General features: G+C 42.9%; 1 protein-coding gene across 1 annotated transcript in view; it reads right to left on the bottom strand.

Moving 5' to 3' along the window:
- Nucleotides 1-22,951, bottom strand: part of LOC138566785 (cytochrome P450 2F2-like) — a 541,781-nt gene extending 518,830 nt beyond the window's left edge. Inside the window, exon 1 of the mRNA XM_069644435.1 lies at nucleotides 22,772-22,951. Coding sequence (XP_069500536.1) covers nucleotides 22,772-22,951 — 180 coding nt within the window. The remainder of the gene's footprint in view (nucleotides 1-22,771) is intronic.
- Between the last annotated feature and the right edge of the window lie 2,225 nt (nucleotides 22,952-25,176).

Raw genomic sequence — 25,176 nt, 5'->3', positions numbered from 1 at the left:
ACTTGATCTCTCTGCGGCGTTCGACTTGGTCGACCACAAGATTCTCTGCAACCACTTGGACTCAGCTGCCCACTTCTCACAAGAAGCCATAGGTTGGATTCAATCCTTCCTGGACAGCAGAACAATGCAGGTCTTCTCACCTCTAGCAGCTGCCACCCCATACCCATCACCTGCGGTGTGCCCCAAGGCTCCTGCGTCTCACCCACCTTGTACAACATCTTTACAAAGTCCCTTTTTAATGGTCTAAACAGCCTGGGTATCACCTACACTAACTATGCAGATGATACTCAGATCCTCATCCCGTTGATGGGAGATTATAACAAGGATTTGGCCTTTGTGAACAGAGTGTACCTCATCATCCAGGCATGGATGGCTTCCCATGGACTATGCCTGAATGATGTCAAAACGGAACTCCTCATCCTTGGCACCCCTGCTAACCTTAACAAATTAGGCCACCTCTATTTGAACTTCAAAATTGACAATGATATGATCACAGTAGCCAAGGAAGTTAAAACTCTTGGCTTCTACTTAGACTCCAATCTAATCTTCAAAAACAAGTGAACTCCATGGCCTCAGCTACGGCTTACACTTGCAAGCTAATTAGAGAAGCCACACCATTCCTCTCATCCAACAACTGCATCACCCTAGCAAGAGCACTTGTTTTATCCAAACTAGATTACTGCAATGCCTTATATGTCGGAGTATCAAATACATAACTAATAAGGGTCCAGATTCTGCAAAATAATGCCCTGAGAGCAGCCCTTAGTATTCCCAAGAAAGCCCATATATCTGACCTCAGGAGACCCTATAACTGGCTCTCCACTAAAGACAACATTCTCGTTAAAACAGCCTCTCTGACATGCAAATGCCTACACCAAGCAGCCCCACAATACTGCACCTCCAGATTCTTAAGACAATCCTCGAACCACCCTGCGAGAACAGCCAATGCCAATCTCCTACAGGTGCCTAGATTTAAATGCACAATGACTGGTGTAAGCAGCTTCCTGGTCAAAGCTGCCCAATACTGGAACTCGTTCCCACCTACCTTAAGGGAAGACTTACCTTATTCAGACATCAGATCCAACCCCATTCATTGGAGCAAGGAACATGAGATCTGACTCTCTACCATACTTTCACTACATCTTCTGCCCTGCTTGCACATATTGTATATAACTGTCTCTCATCGTTCATACTGTATATAACTGTCTTTTGATGCTTTCTGCTACAATGTGTAAATAATGTATGATATTTTACTGTACTGTAACCAAAGCTTAACAGCCCTCTTCATGCCTTTTGCTCCCTGATACCCTTGGGTCTGGTGCACACTATAAATGAATAAATAAACAAACAAACAAACAAACTTTTTAAGTCAAACTCCAGGTATAAATATTCGACAGAGACATTTTGAGGCAATCGCAGCAATTTGCAGAGTAACTTGGATTCAAACACTTTCAAACGGGCACTATATTTATCCCCCAAATTTCAATACCATACAGGAGAATTGCTCTTATTTTGGTTGTGTATATCAATAGTATAGCAAGCATTGAATAACCAGCATTTCTTCCTAAGAAGACACTAAGGGCGTTGGCTGAGACTAAACAATTGGTCTTAAATGACATCCAGAGTGTTTCACTATTAAGCTTGGCATCTACTATGATACAAACATATTCATAGGTATACACTTGCTTAAGTCTCTCATTATTCAATACCCATACATATTTCCTGGGTGGTTTTTTAACCGGGAAAACCATAACCTTACTCTTCTCAATGTTTGTAGTCAACCGTTTAGACTCGCATAGGCAGCCAAGGCATTCTGCATCTTCTGTAGGCCTATGGGAGAATAATCCAATATTAAAAAGTCATCGGCATAGGCCAACCGACCACAGACATGCTTATCTTTACTGGATTTGAATCAAGATTTGCAAAGGCCATTTGCATATCAGCCAAGTAGAGATTAAACAGGGTTGCCGCCACTATACAACCCTGCTTGACTCCATTACTGGTTGGCAACAATGCAGATAAGTTGCCCATAGCATCCAAACACACTCGCACATAGGTATCTGAGTATAGCAGCATTAGCATTTTAAGTAAACCCTTAGGGATCTTCCGTGTATTTAGTTTGTGCCATACCCGGTCCCTCAGACGCGAGTCAAATGTGGCAGAGAAATCGATGTAAGCACAGTATACATTTAACTCTCTGCATACATTTTACTCTCTTATCCTCACCTCTTTTTTACAAACCTTTTGCCAGACATCAAGGAGTTAGCCGATATTTTCACTCTGGAAATATCTGGCCTCCTCCACTGTCCACCCCCTATTATACTCCAGGGATCTCTATCAACAAATGGTACATCAAAGCCCTTGAATGCAGGCAAAAGACCAAAAAATCAAAGGGTATTCTATACCTCAAGGCCTTACATTTCAAATGGCGGATCCTGATATCCGAAGCCAAGGCTACTTATTACACAATCACCACTATGGCATTCTCAAACAAGAATTGAATAGATACAAATAGATTCAAGGGGCTATCGCCTCCTGCCTATACCCAAAAGTTCACAGCACATAATGGACAGAAGTATTTAATTAGTAGGGAGTTATTCCTCAGTCTAAGTCCCTTTGCAATAACTTGTTTGCTCTGTGTCACTAGTCTACATATGTAGTTGTCATATGAGCCATAGGATTTGCTGCTGTGATGACTACAAATGGAATGTAGAGGACCTTTCCCTTTCCTCTTTCACTACTTTCCTATACTAAAAAGGTAAAGTGCACATATATTGGTGGTCGGTTTTGGCTTTAATATTCCCTCCTCCAATGTTTGTGTCTTATCAATAAAAAATAAATGAAATATAATTTCGACAAAAAACTGGTCGAATCATAACTAAAAACTGTAAGTGTCTCATTTGTGGTTGCTGAATGGGACACTTAAATGCTCTCTATATATTCATTTATTTAGTTATTCAAGCCCTATTATCACATGTATAGTGGGTCTTGGAGTCAGGGTCATAAACCCAAGACTAGAAGTCAACCGGTTTCAGCAGTCGCAGTTAGTTGCCGCTTTCTTCAGGACAGGTATGATATTGATATATTCTGCGCAAAATCTACAATTTCTTTACAATTCTCCTTTCTAGGGATGTCTTGAGGAAATCTTTGGGTTTCCAGATGGGCATGTAGGATAAATGTCCAGGCCCTATAGGGTTAAAAGACAGATGGGGCATCATCAGCCTCTTAAGTGCTTGATCAAGGCAGGTAAGGCAATATTTTAGAACTCATACCCTTACCTGTAATGACCTAAATCTGTCAAATTCTGCATATGTAATTGTCCTATGTATCTGTTGTCATTAATAGTATTATTATTATTATTATTATTATTATTATTATTATTATTATTATTATTATTTTATTATTTTATTATTATTATTATTATTATTATTATTATTATTATTATTATTATTATTATTATTATTATTATTATTATTACGATAGTGTTTTCTGTTGTTTATCTTGCTGGAAACGGGCAATAGTAATAAAGTCCACTGTCTGGAGGATCCGGGGCGCTTGATTTCCTGATGTTATCCCTCTGGTATATTATTCTACTTGTGGCCCACCATCCTGAGCTTGCTGTTTTAAACTTGTGAGTCCACTTGCATTACCACTCAATTTACCTGTGCACAATTATAGCACGTGTAAGTCATTGACAGTACACTAGGTACCGTTTAAAGTCTAAATGTTTTGTAAGACAATTTTTAGAAAAAGGTGACATCCTGAATCCAAATGGAAGTGTGGTACCAGGGATAAGATTAGCTCTGCCTGAATATGTCCAGCTAAAGGTACTGGGCAACAGCTTATAGTATTGGCAGTGCTACATCTGCAGTGACTACTCATTGTACTGCCAGAGCCTGCCAGCAAATTTCTTCATTTAGGCCAATTTTGTGGCTTTGTAATCGGAAGATCCACATCTGTTCTCTCTTCAATAAGAGTACCTCTTCTAGGTATTAATACTTTTTTCCAGTATTGTCCATGCCAGATCGTTTTCTGAATGACCCATTGTGATGTAATGTTCTACAAGTGGGGCTGTGCGTCTTTTTGTCCTGATGTTGGATCTGTGTTCACAGATCCGTGTTTTAATAGCCCTGGTTGTCATCCCAATGTATCTTTTATTGCATGGGCATTGGATCTGGTAAACTACATTGGTAGTGTTACAATTCGCGAGATTCCGTTACACCCAACCGGAACCAAAATAATGTAAATGGGGTCCAGTGGGTTAGAGTTTGAGGCTACCACCATAGCCTCTAATGTTACCGAGGCTATTTTCATAGCTTGCGGTAGGATACAAATGGTAGCAACCTTTGGCACCAGCCAAGTCTTAAATGGGAATGAAATAATGTTCCATGAGAATCAGACAAAAAAGGATAAATATTAACCCTTCCAGTACTCTATTGGTAGATAGGTTGTACTGGGTCTGTAAATTTAAAAAACTAGTAAAGTCAATGGCAACTTTAAAAGTTCTGGGAGATAGTAGTCAGTCCCAGAAAATTGAGTTTAAAGTGGGAAATCTAAAAGACAACCCTGTGTCACTGCACTAAATGTGTTGTGTGACACACAGTAAAAAGATGTTGCCTATGGATTGGGTGAGACTCCATAGTCCATGAGCAAACAATGTACAACACACAAAAAAAGGCTCACACTCTTACTAGGTGAAAAATATAAATCCTAGAAATCCAGCAAAGCTGCTGAGGGACTCAACAGGTAAGGGAAATTAGCCATTCTGGAGAATTCTCCCTAACAGTGGCTGCCTGACAGAAGATATAGGCTAGATTTAATTCAAGAGCATATGCCTTTAGAAAGGCCTCTTGCCATGCATGACTGAATGCAGAGGCCTTTCCCAAGGCAGGACCAGATTAGCTGAAAGGTATTTTGGGACAGGTGCACAGACTAAAAGAAAACACGTTCCTGGTAGAACTGCCTGAGTCCACTTAGCATCCCTACCTGCCCTTGTCCCTTGAAAGAGATCAAAGAAGGTTTTCAATATTACTCCAGAATATATAGACAGTTTCCCCAAGACTTAATTAAACCCCAGGTAGGATGAAGACAGATTTCAGGAATCCTGTTTAAAAGTTAGATCACTTGAATGGGGGATACAATGCAAGGTGTATCAATTTGTGATGCATATTTAAAATTGAAACCATAAGTAGCATCATCATAGCAGGAATGTTCTGCTGCAATTCGGAAGCTCTGGATGCATGAGACATCTCAAATGTGAAATGTGGAATGACAGTACATTTGATTGCTGTCTGTCACTGTCGATACAATGGCTAACATATATTCCTAAATGAACACATAGAGCTGCAGTGATGTGAGGGTGAACCCAATTCCTTGAAAACAGAGAGTGAATTAGGAGCACTGTCACATCTTTCCAAAAGCAACAGAAACCCAGAGAAATCCAGTACTTTACAAATATTTGAAAACCATGAAATGTCATAAAAGGTATCAAATAGTAACAATGCCCAAGTTAGGAAGCACTGCTTTGTCACAGATAGTGTCCGGTTCTTCAGTCCAACAATGGGTTTTATATATACATCAGAGCAACACATGTCTATGATGCTAATGCTTGCTAATGTTTTCTTGTTTTCTGAGAAAGATTAGTACATTGTTTCACATTTTATTTGGGAAACTGGTTCATATTTCTATTTCATGTGAGAGGGGTTTCGGGTAGGAACTGTGTTATAGTATAGATTGATAGTTTCACAAAGTGATATCAAACAATGTCAGTGTCTTTTTCTACATTGTGAAGTATTTGAGCCTCTTTTCTAGCATAGACATGAATATTGTTTTCTATGTATGGCTGTTAGAGTGATTATGGAAAATAAGCTTGATATTATGTTTGGAATGAAAACATTAGAGAGACAACATCAGTCAGGTTATAATTTCCTCTCTTTAGTCAAGCTGTCTACATTACTTTGAAGTATTGTGGGTGACTTCACCTGCATCGTAAGGTCAGAGACTGCCTTTAAATATGTGATATTTCATTTGAAATGAAACAAATTATTCAGATTAAAAGTACCTGTTTCTTGTGCCATATTGTAGGCTGGGTTTGTTCAAGTGGGACATATGCAATCCATGTCAATTCTGAATCATATATAAAAAATACAAATATAAATATGCATACTAAAGCTAGTTCTCACTACTGTTGAATGTGTTGTCAGCAGGTTAGGTGGACATGTAGAGTATACACGATATGGTAGCAAATAAGTAAATATGAATCTCTATAATAAAAACACATGTAAAAAGCATGGCCCAATCTAAAAATAAAGGCATAAAATAAATAAATTAATGTAAGCAAAAGAAGTAGAGATAGTGGAGCGATCAAATCCTCTAACTCAGCTAATTCATCCAATTGATGAGGTGTTTCCCAATTGATAGGGTTCCCTCCAGATTGAACTTTGGTCCCCAATCCATCACGGCACACCAGGTTTTAAAATCAAACCCACCTATGTCCAGGAACAGTACATTTAGGAGCAGGCACTCTCACCACCTCTTAATGACAATGAGCCACCCCACCTAGTGGTAAAATTGTTAACACCGTCTCAATCACTATTGACGATAGTCTGGGGTGAAAGCACACAATTAATAGACAAAAGCGCTTTGACACATTTCAGGTGTTTGGCACAATCAACCCTTAGGCAAATTATTCCCCTAAGCATCAAAAACATATATTTCAATGTGCCTCCCACAATTCTCTATTTTTACATTTTGTACTTTTTGGGATGATTATGTTTTTCACATCATCAGGCCAGAGTAATCCTTGTCATTCACCACCAAATTGAAATGTCAATTTAAAATGTTAAGATTTCCCCTTTAATAGTTTGCTTGAAGGCGGCCTTGATTTGTCCTTGTTTGGGATCTTTTCCTTTGCTTCTTTCTTTGAAGCAGAGGAATACTTTGGGCTTCATCAGCAGTTGGGTGGTGCGGTAAAAGTAAAAAGGTGGCAGTAACACTATTGCTGCCAAATTAATGCTTGGCCCAAACACAAGTTTGGAGGAAAGCTCTGAGCTGGGGTGAATGTGCTGCCTTTCCACCCATTTTCGGTGCAATTACCGCAGTGCAAATAACGCGGCAGTAATTGCACTGCAAATGACCCATTGAGTCCTATGGTCAAAAACAATGGGCGCTGATACCGCCAGACAAAGTTGTGGTAACAGTAATTGCATTGGGTGGTATGGCAGTGAATCTACCGCCAGAATACCACCAGCATACCGCCCAACTTGTGATGAGGCCCTGTATATGGTCATTCCTTCTGGATTAGGGATTATTTAATAAGAACATCTCGATTGGGTGCAGAAGAATGCAGGGGGGTTACAGGTGATCAGGGTGCCTACTTGGGTAGTGGAAAGGTATGTATCATGTATCACAGAAATGTGATAACACCACTTGCATGCTTGGTATAATTATCGGCTGATTGGAGTGTGTGTGCTATTGGCACTGACAAATGACTTGTCTCTTGCCAATTTACCCTAAATGAACTTTTCCTTTTGTGGACCAATAATGCAACACATTTCCTTGGAGGTAGAAGTGGGTAACACAGGGAACTTAAAGGCCAGCCTCACCATTACCAGCTGCCACAGCACAACCCAAAGACTACAACTGATACCCATTGAAATGTTATTCTGCACATGTAGGAGTGGCTGATTGAATAATACAGTGACATCAATGATTCCAGCATGTTACACCATTTTGACGAGGTCACAAAAAGTAAATCCTGAAAAGGGCCTATGATTTTGTTTGTGAAGTGGATACAACACAGCTGGTGAGGAAGGTGTTCTCACCTTCATGTGGGGATCCACACATAGCCTCAATGAAAGATAACAGGGTACCTCCAGAAATAATTCTTGACCCTCATTTCAAGAATAAAGTGGGTGTTTTACCCTCATGAGAACTCAAACCAAGATATGATCCAAATATGCAAATGCAGACTGATTTAATTCATAGAAATGACAATGAGTAAAGAACAGATTCAGGAAGTAAAACATCTACACTCCAAATACAACCAGAGATGCCCAGTACATTGCTCTTTCCCACTGCACCACCTGACCTATTGTTTTGCTTTTTCAAACCTGTGTAATGTCTTCAGAACTACTCAACCTATTACACGGATCAAAAGCTCATGGACTCAGAAAGGCAATAATACACATTTAGACAAACAATTGGAATATAATTGCCTCATTACAAGCCCTTTATTCACACGTAATAAGCATACAGAGAACTATTGGAATGAATTCAATTGGTTATACATAAACACTCAAGCAAGGATAGTTATAATAAGGTCTACATCACTGTTAGGGCAGTTGCAAGATAAAGCTTCATCTTGGCCACGGCAACACAACCCAGTCCCAAAGCAGGAAGGCAGAGAGATCATGCGTACTAACGGGGTCTGGAGTGGAGAGTCCTCCCTCTAAGCGAGACCTCATCACCTGGGGTTCCAATTCTCTCTCTACCATCAGGATACCTCTCTTCTGATGGATTGAAAACCGTCCCCGACCGAAGGACAGACAGCAAGCATGGGAGGCAAAGAGCGGAAAAAATCCAGACAGTAGGGGAAAAACCCAGTTTTTCTCCCAAGCTCTTTCCCAACACCCCTTAGCAATGCACCTGCACATCCCTGACTCCCTTCTCAGCTTGTCCTTGAGCAAACAATACAGCAACTATCCTTCATAGTGAGCCCCTCTGTTTCATAATATAATATTGCAACCATTGCAGAATTCTTGTCTGCCTTCTAACTGAGCTCACAGGAACGTAGAATTTCATTGCAGTTTGGAAGTGGATGTCCAAAATGACCACGCACTGGCACCATGTTTTAGCTCATTTTCACACATGCATTACACCTATCTTCTGTGATCACTATCAAGGATGGGCATAGGCTAAAACACTTTAGGTAATTTTCCTCATAGAACTGGGAATCTGTAAAGTAGATGATTTCGTATGGACATACAGTGGACCTTCAGCAGATCAGTTGGATACAAATCTACTTAACAAATTCAACATGCGTAGGGTGAAGATCTACTACAGTTCTGATTTGATTAAGCATTCTGTCTTTCCATAACATCTTGTGAAAGGTACAATAGAAACCCTAAAGGGCTCCCTATCAATAATCTACTGACTGAGTGAGACTTTAGTGCTTCCAGAATGATTGTATCTGACCACATTCCAGGCCAAAAGTTAGCTGCCCATTTTGAGCAGCTAACCTGCGGAAGACTGCTGTAAGACACCTAGACATATCCAACATTACTGCTCTAAAGATGAAGACTTGTTTTATGCCTCAAGTCAATATGCACTGAAAAGTGGAGCATGGCTGTTTGGAGAAGTTTGTGATTATAAAACAGATAGCTCCAGTGAATGCCTACTAGTGATTGAGGTGTAGCTGTCAAATCCTGATTAAATGTCATTGGTGTTTGTGATACTGTTGTTCTGTTCTCAAGACCTACCCCTGATAATACAAAAAAAAAACCTTTTGTGTTGGGGAGAGATTCCTTTCAACAGGACCTAGAGCCAAGAACATGAGATTTTTGTTTGGTGGTTCCCTTCAGACTACACCAAAAATGACAATTTTTCAGGTTTTCCATGCTGGATGAAAGCCAAAACATGAGTATTCTTTTATTCCTCTCCTCTACCAAAGAACTACCATGATGAGATTTGTTCAGGTTATCCCCTCTACATCAGAGAAAGCAGACATAATGGGGGTCATTACAAGTTTGCCGGTATGGTAACTATGGTACCGGTAAGCTTGCCGGTACCGTACTTGCCTGACCAGCAAACAACGAGTTCTGCTTTCAGGTGCCTTTTCACCCGCCAGGTCGGACCTGGTGGGCGGAACGGCACCCGCGAGCAGAGCATGTCGGATGCACCGGCACCATTCTGAATGCATTCTGAATGGTGCCGGTGCCTCCGACTTCCCCATTCCCATTGAGCACTATGGGGCTCGAATGGGAATGGGGAGCATTTAATTCCGGCATCCACAAATTGGTAATTATCGGGTCCGGCTGGGCCGTAATGACCCGGTAATTGCCTGTTCGTGGGTGCCAGAAAAAACTGCAAGTTTGCCGGCAGCCTGGTGGTTTTACCGGCAAGGCTACCACCAAACTTGTAATGAGGCCCAATGTCTTTCTTAGGGTATCTCTGATGATGCTCAGTTAAGGGTAGGACACAAACTGGGGACAGAAAACAGGTAAACAGACAAACATAGAGGAATATTTACAAGGCAATGTCAGCATATATAGCACCGATGGTCAGAAAGAGGAGGTATGAGAAAGACTGTGCTGGAAAATGTCCAAGTGTTTGAATTTGTGTGTTGGGAGTTCCAGGGACGGAAATAGAGATTTTGGAGGCAGTTTACTATAGCAAAGGGTGCAAAGAGGAGGAGAGTGGTAATAGGTAGAATTAGCCATGTGAGGAGAGTAGTCCCAGCAAAAATACAGAAAACTTCAGAAATATATGGTTACCCAATAGCCCATTTCATCAAAGAGCCACTGGTAATCCCCATTACATACATTAGTGGGACATATTGAGTTGATGGCCCCCCAGTCAGCCCATTTTGGACTGCACAGTCCACCACCTCCTCCAGCAGACCGCCCACTTGCAATGCAGGCAATTTGTGCCAGTATGCCCAAACAGGTGCACATGCTGGCTGCTCCTATATGCAGACACAGAAATCATTTGAAACACAGGAAGAAGGAGCCAGCAAAGCCACTAAAGGCATATTGCATTGTCTGTGGCTAGGCATCTTTCGCATATGTCACCACGCCATGGTCATGGCAGAGGATGCTTTTTCCACAGCACTGGAGTAGACTACTTTGGTGGTGGAAAGAGTAAGAGCACTACTATTTTTCTTGTCTCATTCTCTGCCACACCTTGCCCCCTCAACATGATTGGATAGACCAGTATTTGCTCTGTCAGCGTTCTCCTCACCATCCTCACACTGCAACTTCTCCTCCTGCCCTAAATGCGTATCCCCCTCCTGCCATATATCATCAATGTGTACAACCTCCAATTGGCGCTTCTCTTCTCCTCCTTCATCTGCCTCTACCTCTCATGTTTATCCTACTGCCCTACATCCACCTCCTCCTGTTGCTCTTACTCCTGCACAGCATTTACCTCTTAATGTTACACCTTCTCCGTCCCCTCCATGTTTGTCCCCTCGTGTCCCCATGTTTGTACTACGAAAACAATCACTTGCATCTTTCCTTCATTAATGGGAACAATTGTGAGAGGCACTAAGATGCAGGGTTTCATAAGGATTTCTAGTCGCATTATTGTTTTCTATGTTTAATGCAGTGGTCGAAGTGTACACAAAGAAGAAGTGGAACTGGCCTGCCCAATTCCCCACAAGCCCCATCACCACACCCACTCCCATGCACAATACAAACCTCAAAACACATGCGTCTGCTGTTTAAGCCCCAAAACACATGCGCCTGCTGTTTAAGGGAATGTTCAGTGCAGTGCACTGAAAGTGCAAGTTTCAAGTTCTTCCTGCACTTTTATTTTAAAGCAAAACCATTTTGGAATGGTTTGATTTTAAATAAAAGTATAGGAACAGTAAAACTTAATGCAGAAATATATCTTTCTTCCTGTATAGGACTATGTGGAAATGCTTTGGTAAATGATGTATAATGCAAAGTGTTTAATAAAGTTTAAATGGCAATACAAAAAAAAAAACAGTAGAGTATCACCGCTTCCAACCGATCCCGCCCACTTTGACCACTGGTTTAGGGTGAAAGGAGGAGAGATACGTAGAAGGAATTATTAAAACTAACAATCACAAACATGATAACAAAGAGCTTTCACAAAGGCTTTGTTTTGTCTTTCTTTTTCTGTGTTTGGGGTGGAAGTAGGAAAGGTCCGATTTCGGCACGTTCTATATGGCTAGCCAAACAAAGCTCCACCCGACCACATCTCTTCCATGCAAATGGATTTATTTAATGCAACCTATGTTCCACCCACTTGCATAGCCCTGTACCTTCCTTCTGTTCTTAGATAAAGGGTGTCTCTTGCCCGGGCATCCAAAGCGAAGCACAGATTATTATACATGCATTACTCTCCTTTTCCCTTTCTCCTCTCCCGTGCTCCTTCCCTCCTAACTCCTCCCCTCCAATCTACTCACGGCAAGACTTCCGCAACTACGACCCCCTCGTCTTTACTAACTCTTGCTCTTCTCTCCTCCCATCTCTCCATGACTTTTCCTCATTATCGGCGAATGAGGCTCTTTCCTCCCTTTCCTCTGCTATTTCATCATCCCTTGATCAACTCTACCCCCTTATTTTCTTCCGCCCAACCCGGAAACTCTCTCAAACTTGGCTCACTCCTCAACTCCTGTCTATGAGGCACCTACTCAGACTTCTCGAGAGATATGGCTCAAAACTCCCTCCCTATCTAACAAAACCTCATACTTCTCTTACCACTCATCTATGACTCTTGTTTGACCTCTGCTAAATCCTCCTACTACTCCAATCTACTACAATCTCAAGCCACTCATCCCCGCCGTATCTTCCAAACTCTCTCTCGACTCCTCTCTCCCCCCACTCCTAATCCCTCCTCCAATTCCTCTCTCTCTCCCTCTGACTTCGCTAACTTCTTCTCTTCTAAGATTGTTTCCCTTCGGCAAAAAATGCACACCCCTCCCTCTGACTTCCCTTCCTGCTTGACCCTCTTCTCTCCCGTCTGCCCATCTGAAGATTCCACCCTCTTATCCAAAGCCCACCCCACATCTGCCCCTACTGACCCTCTCCCTTCCCTCTCCCTTACCCTCTTCTTATCCCCTACCTCACCTCCTTCTTCAACATCTTTCTCTCTTCAGCTACCTTTCCCACTGCCTTTAAACATGCCACTATCATCCCCATTCTAAAGAAACCTTCTGCTGACCCACGTCTCACCTCAAATTTCAGACCTATCTCTCTTCTCCCATTCCTCTCCAAGCTTCTCGAACGCCTTGCCTTCTCTCAACTTTCATCCTTTGTCACTAATTCCTCTCTCTTACCACCCTTCTAATCAGGCTTTTGTCCCAAACACTCAACTCAAACTGCTCTCACCTCTATTCTTAACTCCCTTCTTACAGCTCGCCATGCCAAACAATCCTCTATCCTCATTCTCCTTGATCTCTCTGCAGCCATTGACACTGTTGATCACCCCCTTCTCCTTTGGCTTCAAAGGCTCTGTTCTCAACTGGTTATCCTCCTACCTCTCTTCCCGCTCCTTTACAGTCTCCTGGGGTGGCTGGTCCTCTCCCAACTATCCTCTTGAATATGGCATACCCCAAGGCTCTGTACTAGGCCCTTTCCTCTTCTCTCTCTACACCTCCCTCATTGCTCCTGTTATCTCCTTGTTTGGCATCTCCCACCACTTCTACGCCAACAACACTCAACTCTTCCTCTCTTTCTCCTCCTTCTCTACTGACCTCCACTTACAACTCTCTTCCTGCCTTACTGCCATTAAGAACTGGATGTCTTACCGCTTTCTCTCTCTCAATACAGACAAGACAGAAGTGCTATTCTTTCCCTCTACCTCTCATCCCCCTCCCTCTCCTCCTCCTTTCATTCACTTCCCTCCCTCCAACCTTCCTATCTCTCTTCAAGCTCGTAACTTAAGCGTCCTCTTCGACTCCTCCATCTCCTTCACCCAGCACATCTCCCTAACTTCTTGCACCTGTCGCTTCCACCTCTTCAACATTCGCAAAATCCGTCCCTCTCTCACTTTCCACGCCACTAAACTCTTATTTCCTCACTTATCTTCTCCCGCCTTTTCTACTGATCTTCCTTACTTACTCTTTGGACTTCCTACTTCTCACCTTGACCCTCTTAAATCCATCTACCACTCTGCTGTTCGCACCCTCTGTCTCCTCACCCCCCGTGACTCCATCTCTACCTCTCTCTCCTACCTTGGCTGGCTTCCCTTTCACTCCCAACTTAAATTCCAATGCCTATGCCTTGTCTTCAGATCTCTCCGTGGTCTTGCCCCCCTATCTCTCCTCCCTTCTATCCTTCTACTCCCCCTCCCGTTCCCTTCATTCCGCTGACCATTTCCTCCTCAATTCACCCCCAACCCCCTGCGCCTCCTCTCGTTTTCGCTCCTTCCAACTCTTAGCACCCCTACATTGGAACTCCCTTCCTCTTGATATCCGTTCTTCCCCCATCTTCACCTCATTCCGCACTTCCCTTAAATCTCTCCTACTCCATTCCCCACCTTGAAATCCCTCCCCCTTCCACCCCCCCTTTCTCACTCTTATCCCCAACTTCCCCCCCTCCCTTCTCCTACCTTTCCTCCTCCACCCTCCCCCTTCCTCCTCCTTCCCTCTTCTTCCACTCCCCCCCTACCCTGTCCCTCTCCCCGTCCTCCCTATCCCACTCAGTTAATTGCTCTTCACACTGTTTTATTGCTTGATCGATTCATATTGTAATTGCTTCACTGTTATATCGTTCATGTTTCATGTATTGTTGTTCCATGTACAGCGCTTTGGCGTAAGGCGCTTTATAAATAAACAAATACAAATACAGATGAAGAAATGGGCAAATCCTGTTTGGACCTGTTCTGGCCACAGAATCAATGACCAGACACTCACCTCCTCTGACATGAGGTAAACTTTACTCAAACATGTATTTCACTACTCTCTCCCAACAGCGCATCCCTAACATCACCACTAATCACCAACCACACAGCTGCCAAGCGGCATCAAGTGCACTGCTTCTCAACAATCTCACTCACGTCACTCTAGATCTTATTAGAACTCTGTGATCCACAACACCGCAAAACCAATGCACTCCAATGTACGCTCAGGAATCAACCATGCAGCAAGAGGGACAGAAGTCCTTTCTTATATGAAGGATGAATAAAATCCTGGAACCAATCAGTTGAAGAGTGCTTCATGTGTGTAGGACTGGGAATTCCCTGGGGAAAGGGAAACCTACATCTACATTTCTGGAGAGTGTTTTGAGTCTTTACGATGGTCATTCCACCTTTTTGGTGTTCGTGTGGAGAGTTTACCCTAAAACAACTTTTTCCTGAACGGCATCTAGTGCAATATGTCTTTTTGGTGATGAGTATATGATCCTGGTTGGGATGAGGTTTGGGTTACAATGATTGATAAACTCTGTAACAGGGGCCACATCTGTGGCAGACAGTAAAGGGAAAGCAGAACACTTAACACATGAACAAATTATGTAGTGGAAGCTATGTTCCTGGTCAGTTACAGTTCTTTGATTAAAAATGTGGAGCTCCTGGGTAGATACCAACACAGTAAGCCAAATGCTGTACGGTCTGAGCACTTGAAAGTTCCAATCTGTGTTCTAGAAGGTGATTAGTGTGTTTTTACATGTGAATTTTGCACTTAGATTTTTCACCACTGAATTCATTTGGGTAGCATAAAACAGGTCTAAGTTCTGGATTTCATCATGGTTTCGGGTTTTCTTGGTTGAAGTTTGGAGAGGGACTAGCAATTCAGGCCAAGAGAATATGAGTGTGTTGCATTGCCATATAGAATCATTTCAGTCTTGTCTCTACTCTCACAGAAGTCACTGGCGTTCAAAGATTGATGTCAGCAACACACCAAGCAATACATTCTGATTGGTTGTCATTTGGGCCCATTTGGACCATAATTTGAATGCCCTCGGCAATAAATCGTGCCAGAAGGCTATACATTTTTACCATTACGGTAAAGGAATCCCAAATACAAATTATGCATCCATTTGGTTATTGCAAATCCTTGAGGAACTTTGAAGGTTGCAGACCAGGACCCTAGTTGGAATTTCCCAATTTCTATTAATAAGGTCTGTCCTGCAGCAACAAAGGAAGCACATTAAAGGTTTAACTCAGATTCCCATCTCATATTATAATTCTTGGGTTAGGATAGAGTGGTCGACACATCAGATAGGTGGTTAGAATGCCTGAAGCAAAGGAGTTTCTTTCTCAATACGGCGACTGTAGGAAGGGTGGAAACCTAATGGGATTCACTGAACAGATCATGTATTTCATTTCACTTGTGTTCTAGTAGTAGTACTATTATTTCCAATAGTTTAGCTTCTAGTTGCTGTTTGCTGATAGGCTGGTACATTGAGAGGGAATTTAGATCAACATTGAACATTTTAAGCAGAGGAATGATGGTCAGCTCTTTATGTAAGATTAAACAGTAACAGGTATTGACATTTCAGAAGGTTAGCTAGGATTTCTACAGCTGTGCCCTGCTGCAGAGATCCATCAGCCTACACAGGAGCAGGAGCTCCTTTCTCCTTCCATGAGCTGCTCGAGCAGCTCACCCATGACTTCCTTTCATTCTACAGCTGTGCCCTGCTGCAGAGATCCATCAGCGTGCGTGCACAGGAGCTCCTTTCTCTTTCCTTGAGCTGCTGGAGCAGCCCACCCACGACTTCCTCACTCTCTCTACAGTTGTGCCTAGGTAAGCACGTGGCCACTCACCGCTACCGGGTGCATCCGCCCCATTCCCCTTGCAAACCGGGAGCTTTTCAGAAGGGTCCACATCATTGAATAACCTTGTGCCCTGACCGCACTGTTTAGTGCAAGTATTGCGATGCCCAGCACTCTGCTGATTGTTTGTGCCGTGTTGTGAGAGAAACCCATTTTAAAATGGCCACCTGATTCCAATGCCGTATCCCGAACCAGAAGCCCACAGCACTGACCTGCCTAACAAGGCCCCTCCTCGCCTATCTATTTGACCTATCCTGGGCCAACGGTGGCGTTAGCCGGCCCCCAACAAGGCGCACACAAAGGCGTATGTCCTGTGCCTGCTGCAGAGACTTCCAGTGGCCAGGGCCACGACTCCCTGCCCAAATTACATTTTGCCTTCCGCAGAGATCTACTTCCTACCCTGCAAATCTGATACTAGCACTGCACTTTGAGCACTATGCTTTGGACATTTGTGCCCACTTACAGACTCTCTCGCTGAAAGCATATCCTAAAACTGGAGCAGCCCTAAGTATCCCTGCTCATACACTTGCTCTCTAAGCAGTCTGCCATCTCCAACGCACAGCGTCATTGCACAGCCACTGCACTCCAACCCCCTGCCTCAGCCACAGCCAATCTCCCACTGCAGGTGCTACTCGCTGCATGCACCACCCTATTGTACGTGCCTGACCGCATATTTGGACTGCCCCCCTCTTAGTACGCACGTTGGCCACCTTTAACTGTTTAATGCATTGCATCGCTGAGAATGTAGCTTCTTTGCTCACAGACAACAGATCTGGTCCTATTAGCGGGCTGTACTGCAGGTGAAACACTTTATGTGCATTATATGATCTAGCCTTTTGCATTAAGCTAATCTGGCCCATCCTCCTTTACTAAACTGCCCACTGTGAACTAGCATAGTCCACTGTAGAGAACTGCCTATCATGTACTAGAATACCTCATTGTAGCGAACTGCCTATTATGTACTAGCATACCTCATTGTAATGAACTGCCTATTATCTTCCAGCATACCTAACTTCTGAGGGAACTGCCTAGTGTGTACTAGCATACCCTACTGTAGCAAACTGCCTAGTGTGTACTAGCATACCTCACTGTAGCGAACTGCCTATTATGTACCAGCATACCTAACTTCTGAAGTGAACTGCCTATTACGTACTAGCATACCTAACTTCTGAAGTGAGCTGCCTATTGCGTAGTGAACTAGACTATTGTGATCTAGCATACCTCACTGAAGGGAACCAGCCTATTCTGCCTAAGTGACCCAGCTTAACGTATTTAGGTGATTTAGCTCACTCTGCCCAAGTGAACCAGCACACCACTTCGCTCTCATGGCAGCCTTCTGCAGAACCACACTAACAATGGCAACCATTCTACCACTATTTAACTCAATCAACCCGTCCTACGCCCTTCCTAGACTACAACCATCACTGCCTCGACAACTACCACCCCCTAAGCATTTGGCGACTGTGTCTCGCAATGATGCTAAACAGGCCATCGCGCCCAGCTCCCCCTTTAGCCCTATAGAATGGATTTGCTGATTTGCTTCACCTCCTACACCCTGGATCCCTTACTCAGTGAAAGACAGAAACTTGAGACTCAGATACCGACTCTCTCTCTGCAGGTCACTCTCTAGAAAAGACCACCAGTCCTCATCTCTAATCCGGCCACCAGATAGCCTAATCCCTAATACAAATGAAACTCATAATACAGCTGATGAACGCCCTACCATCAGAGGCGCTCTCATCAATGTCCGGTCCTTGGTTGCACATGCGTTCGATATTGCTTACCTTACCTCATCTAATGACCTACACTTTCTGGTCATTACTGACACCTGGCTGCACCAGGCAGCAGGCCCGTGACTATCCCTGGTCATACCAGATGGCTATTCAATAATAAGAAAAGATAGAGACACAGGTAAAGGAGGCAGAGTAGCTTTTATAGCTAAAACCTCCTTAGGCCTCAGAGCCACCTCGTCTGTTTGCCTCCCTTCTTCTGAGCTTCTAACAGATAAGCTCCCTCTTTCAGCATCCCAAATATTCTGTATGCAGCTTATCTACAGGCCTCCGGGTCACATCTCCTCCTTCGAGGAAGACATATCTGACCTACTGACTAACAACACCAAACCAGGATCTCAAATCATCCTGCTTGGTGACTTTAACTTAGGCCTTGGCGATCCCAAGGACTCAAATGCCTTATCCTTGGAAAACTCAATCACTCAACTCGGCTTCAAGCACCGCGTCACAGCACCGACGCATAATAAAGGCAGAACACTGGATTGGTTGATAGACCATAATTGTGCTACTACCATACTCAAAAACGAACAATCTGCCTGGTCCGACCACCACGTCATCACTTTCTCCATCCAAGGCAATGCCCCAACCAGCTCAATTCCAACCATAGGTCTGCAAATATTTGCCAGGACCAATCGTAACATAACATTGCAAATCCTACGCCCTCTCATCAATAATGTCCTTGTCCCTGCAAACTACATAGATCTGGATACAACAAAACGCTTGAGGCAGCAGTAGACAATGTTGCACCCATTAAAGTTACCAAAGCTAAACCAGTAGCCCATCTTAAGAAATGGTTTACCCCTGAATTGAAAAGCCTCCGGAACACCAAAAGAGTGGCAGAATCTTCCCGGAGAAAAACGCCCACCCCAGCTAACAAAAAGCGCTTCTCTGCACCGCTTCCACTTACAAATCAGCCATCTTCTCTGCTAAGAAAGAAACCTATGGCAATAGAATCGTCAATGCCAAATCTAGAACACAAGAACGTTTTCAATTTCCTTAGGAAACTTGAGTCTCCATCAACTCCCATGGATTCCTGTGTGAAAGACGTAGAAAATATCATCAAAGGCCACAAGCCATCCAGATGCCAAGGGAATTTATGCACAGCAACAATCATTCAAGAAGACGCTAATGACTTGGGCCCTTTCATAACAGCCATAATCAACTCTTCCTTCAAAACCAGCTCAGTACCCAACAGCCTTAAAGAGGCCTGGGTCATTCCCCTCTTAAAAAAAAACAATTTAGACCCCAACAGTCCCACCAACTACAACCCTATCACCACTGTTCCCTGCATCCTAAAAAATCGTAGATAGAGTGGCCTATCTACAAATCCAGAAACATCTGGAGTACAACAATGTATTGGGGCTCAGACAATCTGGCTTTAGGCCAAGGCACGGAACAGAAACGGCCCTTCTGGAACTTAAAATCCAGATGGACGAGGTGAAGGATAACGGCAAGTTAGCCATACTCCTGCTGCTTGACCTCTCAGCAGCGTTTGACCTTGTCGACCACCGGAGCTTTACCTAACATTTGGCGTCGGCAGCCGCCTTTTCTAGTGAGGCCACCGCCTGGGTACAATCCTTCCTGGCCAATCGCACGACCAGGGTCTTCTCACCCTCCGCATGAGCGGACCCTATCCCCATCTATTTCGGCATGCGACAAGGATCATGCGTATCACCTACCCTCTATAATATTTTTATGAAGCTTCTGTTTGACCGTCTCAACAACAAGGGTGTCACATAAAATAATTATGCTGTCGACACTCAGGTTCTCATCACAATTTCAGGATGCTACGACAAGGACTCTAAACTGATTAATGGCCTATACCTGGAGATCCAGCGTGGATGGCAGATCACAGTTTATGTCTTTATGATGAAAATACGGAGCTGCTGATTGTCGGCTCTCAACAACGTCTTAACAAATTAGACCTGCGTAATGCATCCATCATCATTGATGTAAACTCGATCAAAGTGTCCAAAGAAATGAAAACCTTAGGTGTATACCTGGATTCGACTCTCTCGCTAAAAAAACAAGGGAATGCTACTGCATCCTCCACAGTTTACACAAACAAGCTGATCAATGAATGCACGTCTTTCTTCTCGCCCACTAGCTGCATTACCTTAGCAAGAGCACTAGTGCATTCGAAAATTGACTACACCCTATTCCTAGGCGCCTCTGAGCACAAACTGAACAAACTCTCGATTCTTCAGAACAATGCCTTAAGAGCGGCACTGAATATTCCTCGATCCTCCCACATCACCAACTTTATACAGGACACCCATTGGCTCCCAGTACGAGACAGAATAACCCTCAGATCTCTGGTCCTCACCCTTTAGTGTCTATCGAACACAGCTCCCAAGTACCTGGCTGTTAGATTTAACAAAACGTCAATCAGACAGACCAGCCAGGACTCTGTACTCACACTGCTTCTCCATACCTAAATTTAACTTAAACAAAGCGAGTGCTTTTAGCTTCCTGGTCCTAGCTGCCAAACTATGGAATGCTTTACCCCTTAACCTTAGAATGGAACCATCATTCTGGACCTTCAGAGCCAATATTAAGACAGGCTCACCCACAAGAATTGCTTAACGTCTGCTTAATACATCTCTTCTGTATCTCATTGTGTACTATACCTCATTGTGTTTCAACATGCGACCATTATGTAACATTGGTCCTCTGCACTTAACTTTTTTCTCTTGTCCCCATCTACCATGGCACTTAACTTTTTTCTCTTGTCCCCATCTACCATGAAAATGTAAGTAACCTGTTAAACTTGCTTAAGTCTCTTGCGCCCAGTTACCTCAGGGATCGACGTGCGGTATTAATAAAGAAACTAAATTAAACTAATGGCTAAGACGTACTTTTCTTTTAAAATAAGATATTAGCCGGAAATTGTGGTCATTGAACAGAAAAGGTTTTCTTGCAGACGACTATTCCCTCGAAGTTCAAAGGGTCGACATTCCCAGGTCTGTTAGTAGTGAGGCATATCTGGCTTCAATGGCATCATCCAAGCAGCAGATACTTATAGGTTCTTTAGTTGTGTCAAGTATGGTCACACAGAATGCTGCAATGTCATAGGGTAGAGCCTCCATTGGTTGATGGTTGACTTTCAGTAAATCACAGACTTGCTTGCTCATGGTAGATTTTGATCTCCTGTTTTATGTTTATCCTCAGATATGTGATTTTGGTAGCATTCTCTCTATTCAGAATAGCCTTGTGGTGGGTTTTGGCTTTTTAATTAGCATTTTCCTATGCCTTTTACTAAAAGAATTTTACTCCATTTCATTCCATTTTTCTATATGAGGGCCGTTTTACACTTATTGGAGTGCAAAATCAAAGCGTGAACATGTGTTTAATTTTTCGTTTTGTGCTTGATTTCATTTCTGTGCCTTTCCAAGGAATAGGTGGGAAACAAAGCAGAGTTTGTTTCTCCGCTTTGCGTTCCTCCTCCATCTTGAAAGAGCACCCGGTGTTATGCCTACATGAGATTTTCATGCAGGTATAAAACAACAGGATTCGATTCCATCAGAATCCATTATGAAACACCGCCTGCAAAGTGCAATTTGCAGGAAGTGTTTTATTTCTCACAAAGCAGAGATTAAAAGCGAAGAAAAAAGAAAATGCTGCCTTCATTTACTTTTCCTTCATTTACACACTTCTTTGTGAGTGTTGAAAGTTTCAGGCAGGGCTCAAGCCACACAAAAGTGCAGCGTTGGTAGTCCCCTCAATGCGGTTAGCATCTAGTGTAAATTACCCACCTAAGTCTTTTCATGCCATTATGGTCTCTGTTAAATCACAGGTTTCTGGCTTTAATTGTAGGTTTCAGTTTTCTTGAAGTTGGAGAGGCTTTCCGGTAGTCTCCTACTAGCATGATTTGGTGATATGTTTTCAGGATGCCAACCACTAAAGTGGTCCTGACTTTTTATCTGGGAACATCTTGCTGGGCCTGAGGAATGATATTCATCCATCATAGTGATTGTTGTATTTGGGTTCAGAAAGAAGTTAGATATGAAGTATTATATGGTTTTGTTTAGATGGTATTGATTGCTTAGCAACCTGGCTCTCCACCCATAACTGTTTTTGTGAACAACTTAAAACCTTCAGACAGCAGACTATCTAGTGAAAAAGTAGGTTTGTCTAAAGAAAATATGGTTCTTTCAGAACTGTGAAGTTTATTTTGTGCTCCTCAAACCTTTGGTGTATGTTTGAGGGATTTTTAATGACCAGGCAATCACTGGTTTATTCATGTTTTGTGATACTCACACTGTTTGTTAGTCAGGGTCTCTGGCCTGTAAAGGAAGGGGAAGCGAAAACAGAAATTGAGAGGTTTTTAAATTGAAATTAGTATATAGGTTGGAACAAAAAAATTCAAATCTGGGGTTTATATTGTGCATTAGAGAGAGTGTGGTTGTTGGTAATGATGTATTAAATGCCATACTGAAATTAAACGAGTTATATTCCAAATCTCATTATAAAGGCAAACAATAAACAACAGACAAACTGATAGATTTCATTTGACTTACTTTGTTGAGCGATTTGACCATGTTGTTTGTCTTCATATTCAGCAAGTTGCCTATAAAAGGCAGTGGAGTTGGGCCAGGTGGCAGTTGTCCAAGTTTGCTCACCCCTTTACTTAATCGAAAAACAATCACGCAGGATAGACAGATGATCAGCAGTAACAGCGTCACTGTATTGAGTTCCATCTTGGAGCTCACTTTACAAAAAACCGGCCCTAAAATGGACAGAAAATACCAGCTTAAACAAAGATTTGAAGTGTAATGTTTCAACAAGTTAACAATGCCCTAGTTTTGTAGTTCTAGCACATCGATGATTCTTAAAATATTGGCCAAAACCCTACATAACGATAAAGAAAAGAAAGGGAATGCTCCCTTTTCAAAAGATATACTCTTCATCATAAGGAGCTTATAATATTATCTTGGATCATCTTTTCCTTCTCCTTACCCCAGCCACTTCCTAATGAGATCAAAGTTCTGCTGAGACTGATACACTGCCATTAAAGCTTGAGTTTAGCACGTCAACTTCACACACTCTGAGGTAGACTTTGAAGCATGTAGTGCATCATAGAAGATATTTAAAATACCAATTACACAATTTTGTCAGCCAACCCCAGCTCAGAACAGGGCACGTTCTCTGGTTTTCTTTGATTTGATGATAGATACAAATGTGTTTGACTCTGTGCAGTCATGTAATTATGTGTACCCTTTTCATTGTCAATTTAGTGATTCTTTTCATACTATCATATTTTGAAAGGAGCAGAGGACCACCAATTCCATAATCATTGGAAATATTTGACAAAATATGTAACTTCCTTTTTAATATAAACCAACCCCAGGGCACATATTGACTGCATGACTTTTCTACCTCTGCACCACTGACAAACCCTGCATGGGCTGTAACAAAATCGTCAGGTCTCAGGTCAATCTCAACTGAAAAAACACTCAACATCCTCCATCCTCACACATTCCACAAGTGAAGGAGATACCCTCCCCTCCACCATCATAATATTTTATCTTCAACACTTAACTCTAATAAGGGGCTAATAATACATCTCTCAAAATCCATAGTATATGCCAACTTCTGTAATCACTCTTCCGCCACTGGAACGTTCCCCTCTCCCCCTAAGCACTCCCCTGTACACCGGCCAAACCCCAAGATACCTTCTGCGGATCCTACTGCCTGGGAAACTATCAACCGATCTCCATCCCTCCATTCCTGGGCAAGCTCTTGGAAAAGCTGTCCATCTCTCAGCTTTATCTTCATCACTGAATATGTTGGTTGTCTCCATGACCATCAGTCTTGCTTCATAGCTGCCAGACACTCTGAACCTGCTCTCCTGAACACCTGTGAAGATCTACTCTCTAACCTTGATTCCAGCATTCCTTCTGTCCTCATCCTCCGTGATATTTCCTCTGCTTTTGACACAGTCAACCACACCATACAGATCAATCGACTACGTGAGAACCTTGGCATCACAAATCAGGACCTGTATTGGTTGACTTCCTTCTTGCACCGCCCCTCCCAGTTCCAACTTGGTCCCTTTCTCTCCACCATCTCTCTCTCTTCCCCGGGTCTCTATCCTCTCACCCTGGTTTTTCAATCTCTACTTGGGCACTTTGGCCCACATGATCTCTTCCTTCTCCTCTAACTTTCAGTGTTATGCGGGTGACACTAAGCTTTCCTTCATGCTCCCCTCAGCTTCCTCTCCTCTTTCACTCATTCCTGAATGTCTATCCGCGATTCAGGATTGGTGCGCCTCCAACGATCTCTGCCTTAATGCCAGTAAGATGGAGATCATTCTCATTCTCATTGGGATCCCTGCTCCTGCTGTCCCTCTCTCACTCTGTTAGAACAACATGAGGTGAGAAACAGGCTGCCCATCCCTTTGACACTGTTAGGTACTGGTAGTGAACCACAGTTGCGCAGATGTATTGATTAATCAGTCTTTATACAGCAGGTAATAGTCACAATCTGATAAAACAAATGTTTATTCATAATATACTGAAATTAAAACAGGTAGAACAAAATTTAACAATGATTCTGATGTACTCAACTAGTACAAACACTTTAAGGGTGACTAAACATCGGTTTTGTGAGGTTAGTACAAGTGTGATGTATTGTATGTATTAATTTCTGTATTTTAAAGTGTGGGCTAGCCTGTTTCTCACCTGCATTTTGTTCTAACTGATTTGTCCCTCACAAGTTAGGCCCCCCGACAACAAAAAAGAGGGCACTTACCCCTGTTTCTACCCATACCTCTCTCACTATGGCTGCCCGCCTTGGGCCCTCTTTCTTTGCCTTCCTTGTGAAGCAAACATCCTTGGTGTCATTTTGGACTCCACTCTCTCTTTCTCTGCTCACATCTTGCAGGCCGCGAAGAAGTCCTACTACCAGCTGCACCTCCTCAAAG

The sequence above is a fragment of the Ambystoma mexicanum genome, chromosome 2p (genome assembly GCF_040938575.1).
Source record: "Ambystoma mexicanum isolate Mex_15411 chromosome 2p, UKY_AmexF1_1, whole genome shotgun sequence".
Classification (NCBI taxonomy): Eukaryota; Metazoa; Chordata; class Amphibia; order Caudata; family Ambystomatidae; genus Ambystoma; species Ambystoma mexicanum.
Note: the sequence above shows the minus strand (reverse complement) of the source record. Positions and strands in the feature narration are given on the sequence as shown.